Consider the following 21,531-nt stretch of genomic DNA (forward strand, 5'->3'; position numbering starts at 1 on the left):
ACCCTCGTATCGGAGGAAGCACGCATTGAAATAGGGTTTCCTTTCCCCAGCCGCTCCCTGTCTCCATGATCCTACCCACCGGCAGTCATTTATTCTAGAAAGACAATTAAGTCTTCTTTGTCCTTGCAAATCGGATGGTTTAGGCTGCCTGCATCTTGGCCGTCTTTGTGTAAAGAACAAAGGTGAAATAAATTGCCTATGGGGGTCCTTAATTGCCATTCATACCCCTGTACAGTCTTATTTGCAGTTTCTGTAACGAACTCTTAAGGTAGTAGAATATATATATATTTTTCCAATAATTTCCCAGGATAATTTCGGCAGCATTTCCAATACAAAGTCACTTTTTTGCCAGATAAAGGATGAAATCATACGTTAGAGACGGGCTCTGTCAGTTTATACGCGCACGCACACGCTTTCTCTGCTAATATATGAGGCTTTGCAGTTCAGCGGTGTTGCTCTGCTAAGCACCTTTCGCAGCGGAAGGTGCAGACCCGAGAAGAGCAGTTTCTGCAGGAGCTCGACTGGAAAATTGTTGGCGTTTTCAGAAACTGGGCTCCGGGTCAGAAATGACTGCAGCGTATCATGTGTCTGTCTGCGTAACCTGCCAGATGTTTTCTGCTATACATACCATGCTATGGAAGAGGAAGTGCCGTGTATCCACCGGGACCATTAGGACAACATCTTGCACTCTCGCCAAGTTTATCTTATGATTAATGCACTGCATTCAAGCTTGTATTAAAATTGCATAAGTTCCTTAATCACAGCTGACTCTACAAGGGTAATAAAGTCTATGCGTTATTTTACAAGCCATTAAGTATCATGCATTTCATCTGATAAAACGCTTCCTTGTCTGGGAGCATCCGTCTCGCAGGGCAAAGTGCTATTTTTCTCCTTTCTTTGAATGGTGTGTTCATAAGACAGATGTCCGCATGTTTGTCAGATCTGTAGTTAGCCTATTTCCCAAATTAAATTAATGTCTCATTGTGGTCGGACTTCCTGTGTGTTGACAAAATTTTTTTTTTTTAAATTTCTTTTCCTTTCACTTCACTTGTTAGGTTTGTATTCCGATCATCGCTTCGGAAAGTCTCTCTGTACAGGGCTTTCCAAAATCAGTAGAATGCTTGTGCCGTGCAACCTTTGGCTTTAAAAACTGGGATGTTTATGAAGTTAGGAAATGCAAACCTAATATAAAGTTTTTGAAGATGCAAATATCTCTATTCACTGGTAAAAAAATTATTGTCCAGCAGTTAAGGAGTTACGCTCGCTTTGTGTGTATAATACAATGTTTGCAGTGTCTATAATCTCTGCCCAGGTTTCAGCTTAAGCTCTTGGACTTCTTGTTCACGGGTCTGTCCCTGAATGCCCTTTCAGGGCCCTGTAGTGTTTGGTGGGTTATGTTGCTTGTACTCGGATCATTAATTGTTAGTTTATCCCCCTTAGTCCGCCTGCATACGGAGAATTGAGTTAGGACTCCTGTTATCCATCCAGGAGCGATAAATGATTTACTTTTTTTTTTTTTTTTGGTAACATAAATCTAAAAGCGTATGGAGGGTCCATAAGGTGGAGGGCTTGGCTCACTTGCTTTAAAAACAGCAAACGTCTATTTTGCTGTTGCTGGGTCGTACACAAAAGTGAATGCCAGCAGATGTTCCAACAACAAAAAGTACACGGAGATGTACACCTCCAAAATGGCATTATCATGAGGTGATGTCATAAGTTACCCGGACACCGATAATCTAAACCTGATATCCCCCCCTACACCCCCTATTGTCTTGTTACTTATTATGTAAAGATCATCTGCATTGCTTTAAATCAGGAACAAATATTTACCCACGCGTGGGAGAAGAGATTTCACATTAACACAACAAACGGACCTTTATTTTCAATTCTGAAATCTGCTGGTTTGATGCGTATTTGTTACATCAGGATAGCAGTATTGGCTTTAACAGTTAAAGACCAGCGCTAAAAGCAAAGAATAATCATTAGGAAAGTTAATTATTCACCTTGAAATGCAGTGGAATTTCAACATCTTGAAAGTAAGATGCAATACAGTTTAAAGAAGCATTTTCCCCGTGTTGTTAACGTTGCTTAGCTTGTAATGGAGACGTGCCCCTCGTAGTGCTATTTCATAGGTCACAATAGCTTATAAACTATAGATAAAGAACTCAACTAACGTGTTATAAAGTCCAAAGTCCTATTGCACTCGTTGTAGACTCCGTTTTGTATGTTAGTAAACCCTGCCTTATGATGTCATCTGTCTTTTTTTGTTTACTTTTGGTATTAGATTTCCAGTAGGTCTTCTAGGGTTTGATATTTGGCTTAGAGAGGTGTATTTATATAAAACCAAAGTTCATGCTTTAGCTGCCTTTTTTTTGTTATTTGCTGCTTGTAAACTAGCAATGTTAACATCTGTTTTTCCTCTCTCCTTTTAGGATCAGTTCGATAACCTAGAGAAGCACACGCAATGGGGCATAGACTTCTTGGACAGATACGCAAAGTTTGTGAAGGAAAGATCCGAGATTGAACAGGCTTACGCAAAGCAGCTCAGGTGAGCGACACAATGCTTTCCATCTATAAGGGGGCTTTAGTTTGTCTGTACGTGTGATATACCGATATATTATACCGTCTCTTTAAACAGACCGGTGAGGGCATGGTTCGTACCATTCTACTTGGCATGCAGGCTTTGGATGCAGTTAGTTGACTGGCCTTGATACATCTTATTGCATCTAATCATTAGGGGACACTTGTGATTGTTTACTGAGATAGCGACAGACGGGTGACTTATGGACACTATATAATATGATATAACTAGTATGTGAACTAAATGATATCTACTTTTCAAATCTTACATTTGTCTGCACATGTGGTTATAAATGATAATGCAGTGGTTTGCATTAGTAGCTGCTATTATTATCAATTAGTTAAAATATATATGTATAATGGATTGAACTGGAGACTGATGGTCTATTGGATTGTGAAAAATAATAATGGGAAACCGAGAGGATGTGGCATTGAAAAAAAAACTTTTTCTGAAAGAACGACCTCTGTTCATGTAGTTCAAAATGTATAATGTAAAAGCTGGTAGTTTATGTGGACAGAAAATAGATTTGGGAAAAATGGGCAAGCGTAAGGATCTGAGCGAATTTGACAAGGCCCAAATTGTGAAGGCTAGACGACTGGGTCAGAGCATCTCCAAAACTGCAGCTCTTGGGGTGTTCCCGGTCTGCAGTGGTCAGTACCTATCAAAAGTGGTCCAAGGAAAAGAGGTGAACTAGCAACAGGGTCATGGGCGGCCAAGGCTTATTGATGCACGTTGTGGGAGAAGGCTGGCCTGTGTGGTCAAATCCAAAAGACGAGCTACTGTAGCTCAACACCTGATAGAAAGGTGTCAGAACGCGAAGTGCATCGCGGTTTGTTGCGTATGAGAGCATAAGAACTGGACAGTGGAGCAATGTAAGAGAGTGAAAGAAAAGAAAGAAACTTCTAAAACTCCGGTTTATTATATACTGAATAAAATAACATCGGTATGATAAAATCTAATCATCCCAGACGAGCCAACATCACACATAGGAAGGGGAAATCACCTCCATATTCAAGCTGGGTCTTGACTTGGCCTCCAAATTCCTCAGATCTAAAATCCAATCGCGCATCTGTGGGATGTGCTGGATAAACAAGTCCGGTCCATGGGGGCCCACCTCGTAACTTACGTGACTTAAAAGATCTGCTAACGTCTTACCTGGATCCCATAGCGCACCTTCAGAGATCTAGTGAAGTCCATGCCTCGACGGGTCAGGGCTGTTTTGGAGGCAAAAGGGTGACCTACACAATATTAGGCAGATGCTCATAAGGTTATGGTTGGCCTGTGTGTGTGTATATAATATCTATTTGGCAAGAACACACCTTAAATATGATGTAGAACTTTGGGCACAAGGAATACTTAATAGAACTGGAAGTTGTTTAGAAGATCAACAAAGTTCAAGTAATAGGTGATCTCGGCACACAATTTTTCTCAATTGGATTTTTATTTTAAACTTTGGAGTAAAGATGCTTATTTTGGGATAGATGTGGTAGATGATTATACAGTGAGGTGTGTGTTTTTGTGTGTGTGTGTGTGGTCTTACATACTAGTTTAAAAATTCTCTGCTTTTTGCTAGGAAATGAGAATATTCCCTTTTTTGTGTTTTTAAAATGCTTATTGCCATTTGAAGCAAATCCGCCATTAAGTTGTGGGCAGACTGTGCTGGAGATGGTAATTAACCAAGATGAACGATTTAAGCAACAATTTGTGTTATTCACAGGCTGTGTTTGTGGAGGATACTCATGAGAAATTAGTGAAAACAATATTTGATGAAGCTCTGTGTAGGAGGTAAATGGTTAGCTGCCAGGATGGTGTGTGATGTCATACCAAGCCTTACATTCTACACGCTTGTCATTGTTATATTTTATAATTTCTATGCTTTTAAACTTGTATAAGTGAAAGAATAATTTAATAAAACTTCAAAGCTAAATTATCCATGCTTATTGTACAATTGTATTCTCTGTAGAAATGTCTGCATGGAAGCACGGTGTTTATCCTGACTAATTCTTAAACACCGAATTGTAAGTCAGAAAACTAAGGAAATCCTCTGGGAAATCTCATTAGAGTATGGAGTTAATGCCAGTAGTTATAAATGCAAGGTATTAAAAGCAAGTAAAGGCTCTGGAACAAACTCCCCAATGTCACAACAGCAAATGGAATCGAAGAAGTGATCGGTGCTCAAAAATTGTAACCGTACTTTGCTAAAGCAGGCCGTCTGCATGTTATCCTATTGGGGTATAAAACATGTAATGTAGTGTAATTTCCATATAGGACATGTGGAATTTTTTTTTTTTTTTTTTTTTATTGGGCATTTTTATGGAATTCAGTTCTCTGTATGGCGCTCCAGTCCTAACATTTGAAGAACAAAAATCCAGGGGCACTTTACGGCATAGTTATACATTTACCGCACCCACCCATCCAAAGCTCCGTACTCCCCAACCCGCATAATGCGCAAGTCCCCACCGACACTACCACTACTGTAGATACAGTTGCAATGCATTATTTATTTTTATATATATATATATATATATATATATATTTTATATATATATTTATATATATTATGAGAATTTGTTGCGTAGAATATCTTATCTCGGATTAAGGCTTCGGTCACCGCGCCGCTGCTTCTGATTCTTTTAGTTCTGCGTGATGTGGATCAGTACCTGTGAGAGCTGTGATGAGCGGCAAATCACACAAAAAGGCATGTGGTTTAAGGAGATCTGTGAGTCTGTGATAGACTGGTTGCAAATGGACCAAAAGTGATTCTGACAAATTAATTTCATTTTTGGTCCATTTATTTCCGGGCAGCAGATTAAATGTCCTGCCCTTTCCGTTTGGATTGAATAATAGGGCTCTCCTTCTCCGTCCTGGCACGCTGACTCCTAAGGGCGCTCGGTGCTGGGTACAGCACGCTGGATTGGCTATAGGCCTAGTCCTAGCAGATGCACACCGTAAGCGATTGTCACTCGGTGTTGTTGGCTGATTTGGACAGCTTGAGAGGGAGAGGATAGGAGAGAATTGAAAGAGGAAATTGATCGGGTGATATTGGCCGTGCCGCAGGCTGTCACCAATTTCCACGAGATTACCGTTTAAACTAAATTCCAAAACAATTGCTCACACAGTAGTGTAACGAACAGATGAATTTACAAGCTGGTTACGGCCAAGTTATGCCCTGCTTACAGCGTGGTATAAATCATCTGGTTGAAGAGAAGTTAAAGTGAAAGGCCTCGCTATTCAAACTCGAATGACCCGACTGCATTTTTCACTGTAGTGCTCGGACAGATTATGGAAAAAATGCTAAGGAGCCGAAGAAGTACTCTTTTTAGGAGGTACGGCGCTGTAGTGTCAACTCTTTTTTTACGTGAAACATATCTATCTGTCATTCTTTTATATTTTGTTGCACCGAATCTGGTTGTTGCTCTTTCATCTGGCTTCATGGAGATTAATCTGGTACCAAAGTACAGATTGCTATTCCTCTCTCGGCAGGACAGATAGTGACTGCACTGGAAGCGTAGACGGGTTTGTCAGCGCTCGAGCGCTCGTCTGTCTGATCAGCTGGACAAAGAAAATGCTTTAATTTTAGAACTGTAGATTATCATATGGAATACGTGAAACGCAGATAAATGCCACATGGAAGGAACATAATATATTCTCATTTAAAATGTTATATTTTAGTGAAATAACAAGAAAAATACATTGTGTAGAAACAAAGGAAAAGGCTTGGGTGTAATTAGTAACTGGTATCTGAATTGTTGAAGTAGCAGTGTTTTGTTGATAGTGTGTGTGTGTGTGTATATATATATATAATATAGCACTCAGCCGAGTTCCATGGGTGCCATTTAAAGTCTGACTGGCATTTAGCTACCCTTTGTGTGTCAGTCTTTTAACAAGTTCTCTATAATGCACATGCTTAGCAAGGTCAATGCACTATTTTTTCCAAATAACACACATGCAGATGTTCTCGGTGGAGTGCTCACGCTTATCTCTTGGCGTGTCCCCCCTCCCTAGTATTTAGCTTTAATTAATTTTGGCATTGTAGGTTACTTTCTAAATCTCCAGCGTGCAGGCTTGTTGTTTTTCCTGTTCTTTTTCGGTATCTGTGATAAACAAGGTTTTCGCTTCCTGGAGGCGACACGACCAGAAGGCTTTGTACTCTCTCCTATGGGAAACGTCTTGTACAGGAAAGTGCGGCGGCCAAGATTCTAAATCTTTAACTCATAGGCACACAGATCAGCCTTCAGCGCAAGGTAGCCCTTACCTGTTTCTTATTGGTTGGCTTGTACCATCGCTTAATTTGCATATAATCAGGCATTGGCATATCTAAGGTATATGTGTCTGTGTACATCTACATATATTTATACATATATAAATATATTTATATTATGTGTTTGTATAGGTTTATCTGTTTTGGACAGAAAATATAAAGGCACTCTGAGTGTGAGTGGTGAGTGTAGGTCATCTGGAGTGATATAGATTCAAAGATACTAATATATGCGTGTGTGTGTGTATAAATATTCTCCTTAATGTACTTTTATTTGGCATTAATAAGTTAAGTTTCTACTTTCATTAATTACCTGATAGACGTGCATTTCTCCCCCACTATTAACCTTATCTAGTATATGTAAAATATATAGATATATATATATATATATATATATATATATATATATATATATATATATATATATGTATATATATATATATGTGTGTGTATGTATGTACCTATTTCTGAATTTCTGAACACATTTATTGGACCACAATTCCCCTCATTGAGTTCCAGGATTTATGCAATAATAGAGCTCAACGAGCCCCTTAACACATTTGCTGTTGCCTGCCCATGCATTATTTTCAGATGGCTGTCTTAGGATGATTGGAGTGGTAAGCAAATTGCTTAATGGCTCCAGGCCAATAATATAAATAAAATAAGGAACATTATTTCTTTGTAACCCCGCAGCAGCTTCTGGTGAAACGCCTGTGCGATTGCTGCAGGGATTTCTAGCTAACGCGGCGGCTTCCAAGCGATGCCAGGCGTGGAGACGACTCGCGAGTCCCCGCTTCTCTCGTGTAGCAGCTTCCTTCATGCTATCGGTTAATGCCAGAAAGACCTTAGTTGAAAGCCTCGTTGCCGGGATACGGCATCGTTATGCATTTCACCTAATGAATAATAATGAGGTGTGTTTAGCACTGCAAAAAATACAAACTGATCCCCCAGGCAAATGCCTGTTATATAGAGCGTCAGCTTCAATTTTGTTTGATATTTTAAGAGTGATATAGTGTCCCCCCCCACCCCCAGCGTGACATGGTAACCTACACACTAAAGTGCTCATTTAAAACATGTAGTTTTTATTCTAAACCTGATTTGTTGTCGATGAGGAAGCCACTTTGGTGCATGGTTTGCATTGGCAGCCTGCGCGACTACCATCATAGAACACAGCTAATTGTGTTTTGGGCTTTTGGGTTTATGTTGCTGGACGAATGTAGGCATTGATGAATCGACGTATTGTGTTGCTTCATATTGATTTAGATCTGTGGTGGAGACGAGGTTATGGTTAAGTAAAGGGGATCGAAAGTCTCCCTTTAAATTTTAATTTGGCAACTTGATGAGCGTGAGACGTTTGATAAGGAAGGATTTCTTTGTTATAGATATTCAGGTTCTTACCCTGAACATAGGTGGATCTGCAGTTATGGGTAAAAAAAAATGCTTAGTGTCTAGTTTAAGCATTTGGCCAAATGTGTGGAGTCCCGGGGGTTGAGTTTGAGTACAGCATGGCCGCTGTACAGCAGGGTAAGTGTATGAATGAGGCAGGGTGAATGTATAATCATCTGGGATCATGTATGCAAAATATGATTCAACTACAAAGTTTGGGAAAAGGCAGTCTTATAACCGTAGCATCAATGGAATAGTTCAGTCTGTTCCTCTGGATCCCCTCAATAGACAGACTTTCATTTTGTAACGTGTATTTGGAGAGATCTTATATTTGTAAAATTTTGTACCCCTTCCTTTCCAGAAATCTGGTGAAGAAATATTGTCCAAAGCGCGCCACTAAAGATGAAGAACCCAGGTATGTCTATCCTTACTGGTAAAAAAAAAACAAAAAAACAAAACAAATCCAGTTGAGGCTTTTCAAAAAGAGGGTAGGATAAAACTCATGTCAGTATACTCAGACAAGGTATACTCTAGGTTAAGGTCATTGGCATCACTGAGTTTCTACCACTTTTGCCTTTGATGCCCCAAAATGGAGCTGGAAGCTCGTGTGTAGGTTACCTATGCCCAGCATTATAGGATCTAGTGAATGTGAATGAGGATTTTCAGAACATGCCATGCATTTGTTTTGTTAGGAATGAAGGAACTTTAAAACTAAGCTTTGTATTATGTAAACGATGCCTCTATTTTCTAGTGCATGCTTTGCCCAATAAAACCGGATAACTCTCCTCCAGCAACAAAGCACTGTCCCTCTAGGCCCAGCCAGATGAGTTAGCTGAACATTGTACCAGCACTATGGATACTGCTGGCGCTATATACATAAATATAACGTAAAGATGCCATGTTATCACGTAATACAGGTTCCCAAAAAGTAGGTGAATGAGCCTTTTGCTAGTTAGCTATTTGAGAAAATCAGTTTTTGGTTGACAAAATATTCTTAAGACCCATCTTAAACACCATCCATAAGATTCCGTTATGTAAAGGAGTTCTCTCTCTCCACACACAATAAGGAAACATAATAAATATATGCTTGTGAAGTATTGCTTTAACCAAATGTAATCTCCTTTTAGATTCACCTCTTGGCTAGCTTTCTATAACATCCTTAATGAATTGAACGACTATGCTGGACAACGTGAAGTCGTAGCGGAGGATATAGGACACAAAATATACACGGAGATAATGAGATATACTTATGAGCTGAAAGCAGAAAGAAAATCGGTAAATTGACACTTTCTGTCTAGCATGTGACTTTTTTTTCCAAACTAAAAATAACGTTCTCTGTTTTTGCTGTCTTGTCAGATGATTAGTGTCTCTCGAAAGGGGAAACGTTTATATTTATACAAAATTGCCTGAGTTTGAAACATTTATTTTTACTCTGCTTTTAATGGCTAGCAGAGCTGTTCATTGGGTTTAGCTGCCCTTTATTGTCTGCCTTAACCTTTCTTAATTATTAAAGTGTAACTTGGCTACAGAATGATTACTTTGCTTTCCATCTTTGTAAGTCAAGTATTAAAAAATAGCTTTAAAAAAAATTATTTTCACAGCAGCCGTTGCGGTTTCTTGTAGGATAAATGCCATTCACCAAATAGTATATTTTCTTCAAACAGCTACTCCCTAGCCATACGGTTTTAGTGGTCTTTTCTCTTCTTCAATTTGGGAGATCTTTAGGAGTGTAACTCCTTTACGCTGCGTTCAGAAAGTTCCAAGGGCAACTTAGATAGAACATTTAAAAGACTGTCATTAAAATGCTTGCAGGTGTACTGCCTCTGTCTGTATGGGGTTATTGGGCCAAATGTCTTATAGTCAGATGAACTATTAGAGTTCAGGTGTCTTTAAACCCAGTTTACTTTCTTTTGTAATGCACAAAGTCTGGACAGGATGGGTTAAGAGACAGAGACATAAATGTTTTAATTGAAAGCAGATCTTTTGTAAGCAAAGCCATATCTCTGTAGTCAGACATACTGGTGTAGGGAAATGTATTCGGGACAGAGATGACTTTTATTGACTAGATGATGATCCGCTTATATGTTGATGCATGCTCAACCTTCTTCTAATGTAATGTTAGAAAGCAAAGAACATGTGCTGCCAGACAAAAGGAGCATTTATTATTAGATTGACAGTAAGTAAAAGACATTTTAATGGAAAACTTGCTGTGAATGGCTGTAAGCAAATGGGTAGCCATCCGGTATCCTTGTTAATAGGTTCACATGACTCTTAAGTAGCCTGTGGTCATCTGAATGAGTCTTGTTTATAAAAGTAGTTTAGAAACAATCATATGGCTACCCTATATTGGTGTAGGTGGAATATACTGATTTCAGGAATCATTTATGTTTAGTGAGAGGTCATCACTGTGTATATTTATTTGAAAGGGGTCGAATCCCGTTTCTGTTTGGTATGACACATTGTTTCCCTATTACAGCATCTTCAGGAAGGCCGGAAAGCCCAGCAGTACCTTGACATGTGTTTAAAACAAATGGATAATGTGAGTCTCCAATACTATAACCGCGGCTGTAAATATCAATAAAACTCAGGCTCTGTAATCTTATTTTTTTAATTCGAACCTAAAGTGATGTTGCGTTTGCTACTAATTGTCTTAAAAATGTGTGTAGACAAGAAATCGAGTAGAGTCTTCTAATTGACATTCACCGGTGCTCTGCTCTGTAGACTCGCGGCGGGGCAGGCATGTTGGAATTCAGCAATAGCTGGGGAGATGCCGCTTGCTCTTTCTATTCTGTTATTTGAATGCTAAGTACGTTACTCTTTACAGAGCAAGAGGAAATTTGAAAGGGAATGCAGAGAGGCAGAGAAAGCTCAGCAAACCTTTGAGAGACTGGACAATGACACCAATGCTACAAAATCTGACGTGGAAAAGGTAACGCTTGCTTACATTGTTCATAATGAATCCTTTTGTTTCCTCGTGCGAACATTTCATTTTTTTATACTTTAACCATGATCCTGGTTTTATAGCTAAAGTGTAAATGCTTGATAAAATGGGAACCTCTTCTGCAAACTGTTGGACACCTTTTGGCCTGGACATGCTCTACGAAAGTATTCATAGTATAATATACTCTAAACATTCTAATTGTTGTATAAATGTATATTCAGGGCATTTATCACCGCAATCTACACAACACAATATAAATGGTTACCTGGTTTATATCAGGGAATATCTGTCCCTAGACCTAAAATTCTATTTTTTCCATTCTACTATAAATGTTGCCCTATGTGTTTTTTTTTTGTTTGTTTTTTCTGGTGCAGTACTGGTTAATGGGATGCGTCTCATTACAATGGAACAGAATGAATGTCTGAAAGTGTTGGCGAAGGCCCAAGTGTTTACCATCTTTAGATCATATCGGTTTACACTGGAATACTAAACCTTGACTGTTTTTATTTCCTACCCCTTTCATAGGCAAAACAGCAGCTAAACTTGCGCACGCACATGGCGGACGAAAGTAAAAATGAATACGCTGCACAGTTGCAGAACTTCAATGCAGAACAACACAAACATTTTTACATTGTTATTCCACAGGTTTTTAAGGTAAATCTGCACCTTTTGTTGAAGTTTTTCTTTGCATTGTCTGTCTGCTGCTCTAAACCAGACTATAAATATATTGTTGTCTATGTATACGGACACAGAGGAGAATTAAATTCCCCCTGAGAAGGCACGAGCAAGCTAAAAAAATAAACATTTTTTCAAGAATAATCGATTAAATACCCCAAAAACTGTGGTTTATTCATTTCATCGTGAGAAGCTGAAATGTGTTATCGCTCCGATTTAACCGGGCATTACATAGGCCAATTCTTCCACGAGACATTTGCTGGGTCGCCCATCATCATGTAGTGTAAAGTAAAGTTGATATGTTGCTGCAGCTTACCTGCAAACTTACGGTTTATCAAAAAACTTCAAATTATTATGTTGTTGAGTAGTATTGGCACCGGAATAACTCGCTTTAACATGTTATCGGGCAGAAGATCATTGTGTGCATGTGACTCTGATAAAAGAGCATCTTGGGGCTTCTGTATTTATAACAGGTGCCTGCTCACGGCTGATGAAAGGAACAGGTTAATTATAAGATGCTTAAAAAGATCTGTAAATAGAGGTTAATGTTCCCACAGACAATAACAATAGCTTTCTGTATAGTGTATAGTAACGCTTCTAAACCGGCAATAGTGTAACAAAAGCACTTTTAAAGTACACTGTCACACCCTAGTAACAAGCATTGATCCCAGTGGCTGCTGTCATGTCCTTAGTGGTGTTTATTTGGGGTCCTTTCTGAGTTTCAGTGACATCGGCAAAGGAAACAGTAAGTCATGGAAAGTCTGCTAGCGGCTTGTCTGTATTAGGGAATTGATGAGAGAGAACACACATAAGATGTTCGTGGTTAGTAATATCACCCGACACGGTTCTGTGTTGAAAGGGCTTACAGGTTATTGCCTGTCACTGCTACAGTGTTTCTGCAAATGTGTGCCATGCAACGTTATTATAAGGGTAAAACCATAATACCCGTCCATAGCATGAGGACAAAAGATCTCATTCACGTGTAGCTACATCATTAAGTAGCGGTGTGTCGTTAATAAGGGAAGCAGGAATTGATCTGAACATATTGGCTTTGGAGACTCGCAGAATAGGAAGGAAATCTTTGACCCCCAAAACAGATGCTCTCAGTACAGCGCCCTATAACTCTGTACAGTGAATTACGTATATTACACAATATGAATTTAGCTTTGCCTTGTTGGAAAAAAAAAATCCCTTTATAATATAGTGGGGTAAACGTTCAGCCCAACCTCGTTGGGTGACGTCTGTCGCAAGGCACACTTTCTTAGTAAGTGAGCTGTATGAGAACTGATCTTGTGGCCAATGGTGGATTTTTTTGATAGTATATTAACAATCACTTATTTTTTTGGTGTCCTGGATGCCATAGCATCTCAGCTTAAGGGGGTGTTTTTTTCTTTCCTTTATTCTACAAACACAGTTACTGTTTGTTATTTGCTAAATAATGACTCCTGATATCTGCTTAACTCAGCTGAAACTAGATCGCGCCTCCTGCGGAGTTTGCGGCCGCGGTGGTAGAACAGCCATGTTGTGTATTGACTTCTTTTAACGTTTGCAGCACCTTCAAGAAATGGACGAGAGAAGAACTACGAAGCTGAGCGAGTGTTATAAAGGATTTGCAGATGCCGAGCGCAAAGTCATCCCTATTATCTCAAAGTGCTTAGAAGGAATGGTGCTTGCGGGAAAATCCGTGGATGAACGCAGGGTGAGTTATATGCAGGACATTTTAAATGTAGCCGTTCCGCCGACTCAACGTGAAAAACATGACCACGATGGTGGGCCCTGTCTAGCGGCTCTTGTTTCCTTCATAGTAAAATCAGAAACAGTTTGATCTTGGATTTTATGCTCCCAATAACACTCCAACAGAAAGATGCTTTCAATTTCTTTCCTGTTTTACCCACTGCCACTTCTGCTGGGGAGTCGCTCCGCAAATCCTCTATTCCTTTCCGAAAGTTCCTTTGGTTCTAATGAAGCTGTCATCTCACAGCTATAACATATGCCTTGCCGGTCAACTTTATCTGAAACAGTCTTTGTTTTCTGTTCGTTTGAAAAGCCCCAGATATTCCTGAAAGTTTCATATATACAGAATTACTGTTCTTACACGCTATACCTTTTATGGTCTTGTAAGCTGCTGTGGATAGTTGCTTTTTACAGTTTTAGTAACCAGATTTTTCTTTTAATTGTCTTTTTAAGCAATCGCTTTTTTTTTATAACAAGTTGGCATTTTAAAGAATGAAATAATAATGGAAAAACAACATTTACAGATGTACAAACTCCATAAACTAATCCAGCTGTTATGAGTCAGATTGGCAGACAAATCTTGAGATAATTTAGGTAATACTCATTGGCGCCGCATCCCCTGTGCGTTTAACGCTTTTGATTTTAAACCTTAGATATATTTACACATTTCATCATAAATATCTAACGTGACATTAGGAAATGGATAATGTAACCCTAGCACTGTTCATTGAATTTTTACTATATATCTCAAAAAGCAGTAAGTCACTATTTGATAAAAGATCCAGCTCCCCGGAGTACATTGGTGTAACGTTTTTAATTTAACCCACATGCACAGTCGGTCCATAATTTAGAAGGAGGAGAACTGCATTTGTTGTGGATGTTTTCCCAAAACACGCAATGTATAAAATGAATGTTACGCTATGTTTCCTTGTGTTTTAACACTTTCACTTTCCTCTCTTCTATGCAGGATTCACAGATTGTGGTGGATTGCTTCAAATCTGGCTTTGAGCCTCCAGGGGACCATCCTTTTGAAGACTACAGTCAGCATATTTACCGGACGGTTTCTGATGGAACCATCAGTACTCCAAAGCAAGAAGTAATGCGAAATGACCCCAAAATGACCGTGGGCAAGGCTAAAGGAAAGCTTTGGCTTTTTGGAAAGAAACCCAAGGTAAGGAAGCCAGTAGTGCCTTAATATTAACAGTGCCGGTGGTTAGATATAGCTTTCAGTAGAAGACACAGATTTCATTAATTGCTAAATAATAATAGCTCTCACAGTTGTCTACAACAAAATGACAGTGACTTGGTGGCTTATTCTGCTCTAGGCAGCTTTACTAGGGGTAGACCACCCCAATGGTGCAATTGACCTCCCCTAGGTAGTACTTATTGGGCTGGGGGAGCTTAGGGGTCTTACCTTTTATATCATGTCTCAGCCTGCTGGACAGAGGAGGTGGACCATCTTGGCAAGGTAGTGGGTTTGACTCGGCTCGCCTCATAAGTGCTGCAGCGCTTACATTCATAACTCAGTCCACAGCACTTAAGATCAACTTGGCAGACCACAGTCGTTAGATGAAATTGTTAAAGGAGAAACGTATTGTTGAGCAGCTATGCTTGTGTAAGATGATATGAATGTCCGGAATTGTAAACAGTATGAACTATCCGGCTGAAGGCTGACAGTGAAATGAAACGCTGTGTGGGGTAGCCGATCCCCCACATGTTGGGAGTGAAGTGCAGGCTCTTAATCAGCGACATGCTGAGCATACAGTCTAGCAGACATGTTACTGCCTGCCGAAATACAGATTTACTGTGCTTCTGCAATAAAACGGGTAACATATGAGTAAAAGGAAAGCTTGGGGGAAAGAAGATATACAACTGTTTTGCATGACACACTGTATACTTCAGATAGCAACAATTAGAAATCACTACTTTGGGAGGATGTTTTTCCCCACCGATGATTTTGCTTGCAGATAGTGGATTCATCCTAGAATTTTCTTATTGCTAAAAATCTTCAGGTAACTGGGAACTATAAATTGTAAGTGACTACTCTGCATAGGTTATAATGGCTCTGTTAATTTGGAAATGTGGTGAGTAAATGCCTCATTCTGTAAAAAAAAAAAAAAAAAAAATTGCAATTAAGACCATTCTAAAGAGCCGAATTGCCTTAAAAGCAAGTATGTTTTCATCTAAGCAGCACTGCAGAACATGCGTAAGTCAGTTATAGTTTAGTTCCTCATTATTAGATCTTAGAAAAGGTTTTTGGTCACGGGTTAGTTCCTGATTTTTAGAAAAATCGTTAGTTTTTTTTCTTTATACCATACAAATCTTACGGCGCGAAGCATTTCCTAATCCAGTGCAAATCTGTGTCAACTAAACTTTCTCACACCATCAAAGAACAGCAAATGTAATCTAACAATGGAATTTATGTGCTTGGAAGTCGGTTCTGCTAAGACTGTTGGCTCAGTTGGCCTTTGCTCTCTGGGTCCGTGTCGATTGACAACTTTATCTGAAGAATAAGTTAAATGGTAGCTTCGTGTTATCTTCCCTGATTAGTCCATGACATTTTAGTGCCCTGTATTTTTACCCACATGGTCTAGTGAAGACCTCCTATCAAGATCTGCAAACATTTTCCTTTGTGAATATCGGGCGTGTTGCTCAGGTTTTTCACATAAAGCCAAAAAGGCTTATTTAACTCACGCCCCATCTATTCCTATTGGAATACTACTCCTATTATCACCAGCCATCCCAGTGATGAATTGATTTATGGTCAGGCCATCGCTGTCACTACACGCATCATACTGGGATTAGAGCAAAGTACAGCTGTTGTCTGCTTTAGCACAATTTCCTTTATTTTTGTGTGCCCTTTAATGAATTGGACGTGGAATGATCTGTTTATGTGAATGACATTGTCGCTGTTTGTTTTCTGACACATTTATTTTTTCATTTTGACACATTCCCCCCCCCAGTGTCCCCCACCTGGAGCCTTTGTATCCGGTGGGTCACACTACACGGCCTTAGAGAGTGACCCACTCCACTATTGTGTGAGTGAGGTTGTCGCGTACAGGCCGCGAGCCACCTCGTTCAGAGGCCTAAAGAGACTGGTAAGTTTAGAAAGGATTCTGAGTGATGCATGTACATTGTGAGTGTGCCGTGGTCTTCAAATTTGGCGCATGGTCTAAACTTTTGGCATTTCTGTGAGTAAAACTTTTTTCTTCTATTGTTAAAGTGCCAGAACTTGGCATTTAGAAAACTTTTTTTTTTATATATATATATACTTTAGATGGGTTTTTACCAATTCCTTTTCAATGTACGGACTTGCTGATGTCTGCATGGTCGGCTCGAGAAGTTTGAATTGGTTAAACTTTTGGTTTGACTACACGTCTCATGTTGAACCAAACTAGCTGATAAATCCAGCACACAAAGTGTTAACACTGCACTCACATGATCCCTTTCAGGGGTCCCTGTTATATTTTTCTGGATAGTGAGAGGTTCTCTGAAGGCTGATCCAAAAACAAAATGCTTAAACTTGGTCAGCTCTTCGGGACTATCGTCTTAATCTAGCTGGGACATGAACGCTACCGTCAAGGAATGTAATTAACCCTCTCACTGCCGGATGGCTCGAATGACTCACCGGCTTGTAATGCGGTGCTGTGGCAGCCATGTGCAGGAATGCTTTGGGAAGTTAACCTCTCATAAAAACATTACGCCTGGAAAGACATTGTGTAGATGTTAGGGTGCTGTCTGCATGCAGCGTGTGGCTTGGTTTTATTCTTGTTGTAACTATTTAATAGGTGCGTGAAACCCATCTCCTCTCGCACACACAAGTAACTGTGTTATGAATTAGCGGTCTTGCACAATACTTGGTGACCTTACCTCCCCTTTATCTAAATGCTTCTAAAATGTTCTGTAGAGCTGGAATACGGTACGGTTCTGGGGTATACAGACGCAATGTGTCTCTTCCACAGAGGTACAGCAGCCCGACCTCCCCAAAACACACAGGTCCACCAATTTCTTCTCTGGTGTCACAGATAATCGTAATACTGTATGCTCACCCCATGATGAACTTGGTTTTATCATGATGGTTAATAGCCATACGTTTTTATTTGGAATTGCTAGCATAAAAAGTTGAGTGACGTTTAAGATTAGTAAGCTGTTACCTTTTCAGTAGCACCCACTAATTCATACTTATTACTAGTATCAGATAAAAATAAGTATTGGACTGTTTTTATTGTTCTACTTTTTGCATAGTATAATATTTCCAGGCAGCTGCATGTAAGCCATTTGTATGCGTTCTAGATCTATTATATTAACCCAGGGTACTAGACAAACACCCTGACGCCTTATCATACGGCCTGAGTTAAATGGTAGACTAGCTCAGTCTTAATCACCCAGCTGTTCACTCTGACTAATGGAGGTCTGAGGGACAGACTTCATTAGCATCGCCATAAACTCAGTGTGGTGTTTGAGAAGAAAAAGTCGTCCAAAATATGACTGACTGACAACAATGGCGGCCTCAAGGTCTGCCAATAAAGTAAGTTTATTGAAACAAAGTTAAAACCAAATGTTTTTTGCTTCTAATCTACATTAATGTATAGGGCACTCAAAGAATTTTAGTTTTTGCACCTGGGGCTTTCTTGTTTAACATGATTTGCAGGATAGTCCCAAAGCTTATTCTAAACCCTTCCGCGTTTTAGTAATACAGTTCAGCAAATCTGAGGTGAAAGGTACGTGCCAAGAGATATTTCTGATGATTGACTTGCTCACCGCCATTTCACATGATCTTCTAAGGCCTGTTTATTGGTTCATAAAAAAAAAAAGAGATAAATTATGAAATTGGTAGACGTACCATCCCTGCTTTGGACATGATGACCTATGAATTATCTCTATAAAATGAGAAATAATCTTTTTATTTGTTTGTTGCCACTACTTAATGCTGGCTGGGGAAGGCATGGCTTTACAGCACCTCAGCAGTAAACTATTTAGTATACTCTTACAAGTAATGGTTTATTCAGGTTTTTATGATGCTTTTTCATTTTTAAAGCAGTTTGAGGAATCTGCCAGTAATTTGCCATTTCTTTTTGTTTCTTGTTAACGGTACAGTGGTCACTAAGGATGGTAAGCAAAGTGTGCTGGTGTGTGTCCCATCATGCAAACGCAGTGGCTTAAATATCATTGTTTGAACTGTATTTTTGTCTGTGCTTTTAAATTGTGAGTTTCCAAGGACCACTACTTGGGTTTGTGGGGGGAAAAGGAGTAGTAACTGTCCTTGGTTTGTATGCTTTTGGATTTGTAGTGATTTTTAAAGAGTAATTGTAGTAGCAAGTCAACAATATTCAGACATACAACCATAGAGAGCCACCTGTGGTGGGCAGATAGGTCCACATTCATCTGATGGACAGCTCTAACATAGTTCTTTGTTCTTTACAACGGTGTGAAAAATATGGATGTTGTGTTTTTATCCTGCATCTCAAGCCAAGTGACACTTAGCGTTTTTGCATTGCTGATTAATGACCGTGGCCCAGACGCTTGGGCGGCAGCGCCAACACCAACTTCTCCAGGCAAGACTAACGGACTCAACATTACATGCATTGTAGTCGCAAGTTTGTGTCCTCCCTGACTTGTTCCTTTTTGAGCTCAGCATTTTAAATCGTGGGGCAGTTCAAGGTTAGATGTCAAAAGCCTATAATTCTGTCAAGTTGGCTTAGATATTGTGTATATTTGATGAATAAACACAAGTCAAGATTCTTATGTTTGCTCATTAAGTAAACTTGTCTGTTCTGGGGTTTGATGGCACTAGTAATTACCGTCACATTTAAGTCACGTCTTCCACTTTCTTGCACTTCACTGAGGATCTTCAGCTTACTGTCACTGTCCTCTATCTTGTTACCCTTTTTTATTATGGTTTTTTGATGTGTGTTCATATGTGGTCATCGTACAATGGCATCATTTTGGGCTTTTTGTCTTATCTTTTTGTTTATAATAAACCCATTACTGTTGGCCCTGATGGTGATCCTGTCGAGGTTTTTAAGTCTGTACAGCCGGTCAGATCATACATCTTTTTATTTGTGAGTTTCACTCAGTGTTCAGTGCTGTATTTTTGCACTTCATTCACTTGCTCTTTTTGCACACAGGGTCCAGCCTTAGAAGATTTCAGCCACCTTCCTCCAGAGCAAAGACGTAAACGACTCCAACAAAGAATTGATGAGCTGAGTCGAGAGCTTCAGAAGGAAAATGATCAGAAGTAAGAATATTTGTGAAGATATAGCTACAACTCCCTCCCTACCCCTTAAATGTTTTTTTTTTTTTTTTTTTTTTTTTTTGTAAATCTCTTGTGCATCGGTCTTTAGTTAAACTCCAAAGATTATCGTACAAAATCTTATCTGAATCTCTGCCATACTCCAAATGTCTTCTTCGGGAAGCATTTATCCTTTGAGGAATCAAAATGTTCTTGGTAGTCGCATAGACGGAGAAATGATTACTGATATTTGGTATCAAACATGTACAGTCCCTTAAGAGCTGCTGAGCTTGGTGAGGACTCGCCAATGGTTCACACGAGGTATTTGCAGAGCCGAGTCCCCAATCAACTAAAGAGCAAGCTTTTAGTATAACTTTATTATTTAATACTAAACCATAACCTGAAAAAGGGCACAATATTATTATTGATTTACATCACCCTGTGATACTCTGCAGTGCTGTACAATGGGTGCATCCTCGCACTCCAGACAACTTGGTAAAACATTTGACACTAATTCACTAAAGGGAGAGTTGAAAGAAGAGTTGTTTTGATTCCTCTATAGATTATTGATGTTTATCCTGTAGGAAGGGCTTCGCTGGTCCTGTAAAATGTATAGTTAAATCAGTGCGGAGTCTCATAACCGTGGAATGATGCATTATACAGGGCCAGCTCGGCCCTTCTTGGTGGAGAAATATTCAAATTGTTGGCCTTTCAACAATGAACACTGAAGTGATAGAGTTAATCTCCTCCTCTCCCTTTAGTGAATAAACCCCTATATAGCAGAATTCCACAAAATGGGGACATACCTGCCACGAGTACTCGCCTTTCTTTTACAGACGGCTGAATGTCCTTTAAACTCCGAATTATAGGGAGTTGTTCATGCGCTGCCACCTGATGGCTGAGGGTGATTTGAAGTCCTCAGTTGCTCAGTCATTCTCTGCGGACTATGATTCCAGTGCTGACCTCTAGTGGATGGATTTATTCACCAAAGATCACCTGAGACCAGGAATATATTCACGCTGAAAATGTTCAGAAATAAAATTCCTCGTACTATGTCACTTGAGACGAGGACTCGTCTCAAAAGGACTTGAAGTGCGGTAATGCTCAGGAAATTTTTTACTCACTGAGGGTAAGCAATGTTTTCCCATTTATTTCCCCAGGGAGGCTCTGAATAAAATGAAAGATGTTTATGAAAAAACTCCACAAATGGGTGACCCAAGCAGCTTACAGCCAAAAATTGCAGAAACTATGATTAATATAGAGAAGCTCCGGCTAGAAATTCATAAGAATGAGGTAAGTCTAATGAACGCCGTATAACACTGATTTATCATGGAGGGTCAAAGCTGCACTTTATGGTTTGTGTGGTTGTTGTATTTTTTTTTTTTTAATGTTTGTGTATGACTACCCCCCCCATTTGCTCATTTTAAATTTTATCACCTATTTTTTTTTTCGATTTGTTCTTTGAAATGTTTGCATTTTAAAACAAATTTAGCTTTTAAAACTATAGGGCAAAGCTTAACCAATATTGATACAATTGTATGGCATAATACTTGGTGAGGATTTGCAGTGGCTGAAATAGAACTGTTTATTGAAAGGGGACAAAGCTTGCATCTTTCTGTTTGATATAACAGTACTTTTTTGAGACTTTATGGTTTAACTTTTCAAACTATTATGAGAGATCGTATTGTAAGAGGGACTATAAGCTTTGTGGGTTCTCCTCCCAT

General features: G+C 39.4%; 1 protein-coding gene across 3 annotated transcripts in view; it reads left to right on the top strand.

Annotated features, from left to right (window-relative positions):
* FNBP1L (formin binding protein 1 like) overlaps positions 1-21,531 on the top strand; it is a 51,573-nt gene that overhangs the window by 26,186 nt on the left and 3,856 nt on the right. For 2 of the 3 annotated variants that reach the window (XM_053470122.1, XM_053470121.1), the window contains exons 2-12: positions 2,433-2,548; positions 8,587-8,640; positions 9,353-9,500; positions 10,702-10,764; positions 11,050-11,154; positions 11,692-11,820; positions 13,394-13,540; positions 14,543-14,746; positions 18,673-18,687; positions 19,704-19,813; positions 20,968-21,100. In XM_053470122.1, the coding sequence (XP_053326097.1) occupies positions 2,433-2,548; positions 8,587-8,640; positions 9,353-9,500; positions 10,702-10,764; positions 11,050-11,154; positions 11,692-11,820; positions 13,394-13,540; positions 14,543-14,746; positions 18,673-18,687; positions 19,704-19,813; positions 20,968-21,100 (1,224 nt within the window). The remainder of the gene's footprint in view (positions 1-2,432; positions 2,549-8,586; positions 8,641-9,352; positions 9,501-10,701; positions 10,765-11,049; positions 11,155-11,691; positions 11,821-13,393; positions 13,541-14,542; positions 14,747-18,672; positions 18,688-19,703; positions 19,814-20,967; positions 21,101-21,531) is intronic. The other variant, XM_053470123.1, reaches the window with a different exon arrangement.

Source organism: Spea bombifrons, chromosome 6 (assembly GCF_027358695.1).
Source record: "Spea bombifrons isolate aSpeBom1 chromosome 6, aSpeBom1.2.pri, whole genome shotgun sequence".
Taxonomy (NCBI): domain Eukaryota; kingdom Metazoa; phylum Chordata; class Amphibia; order Anura; family Pelobatidae; genus Spea; species Spea bombifrons.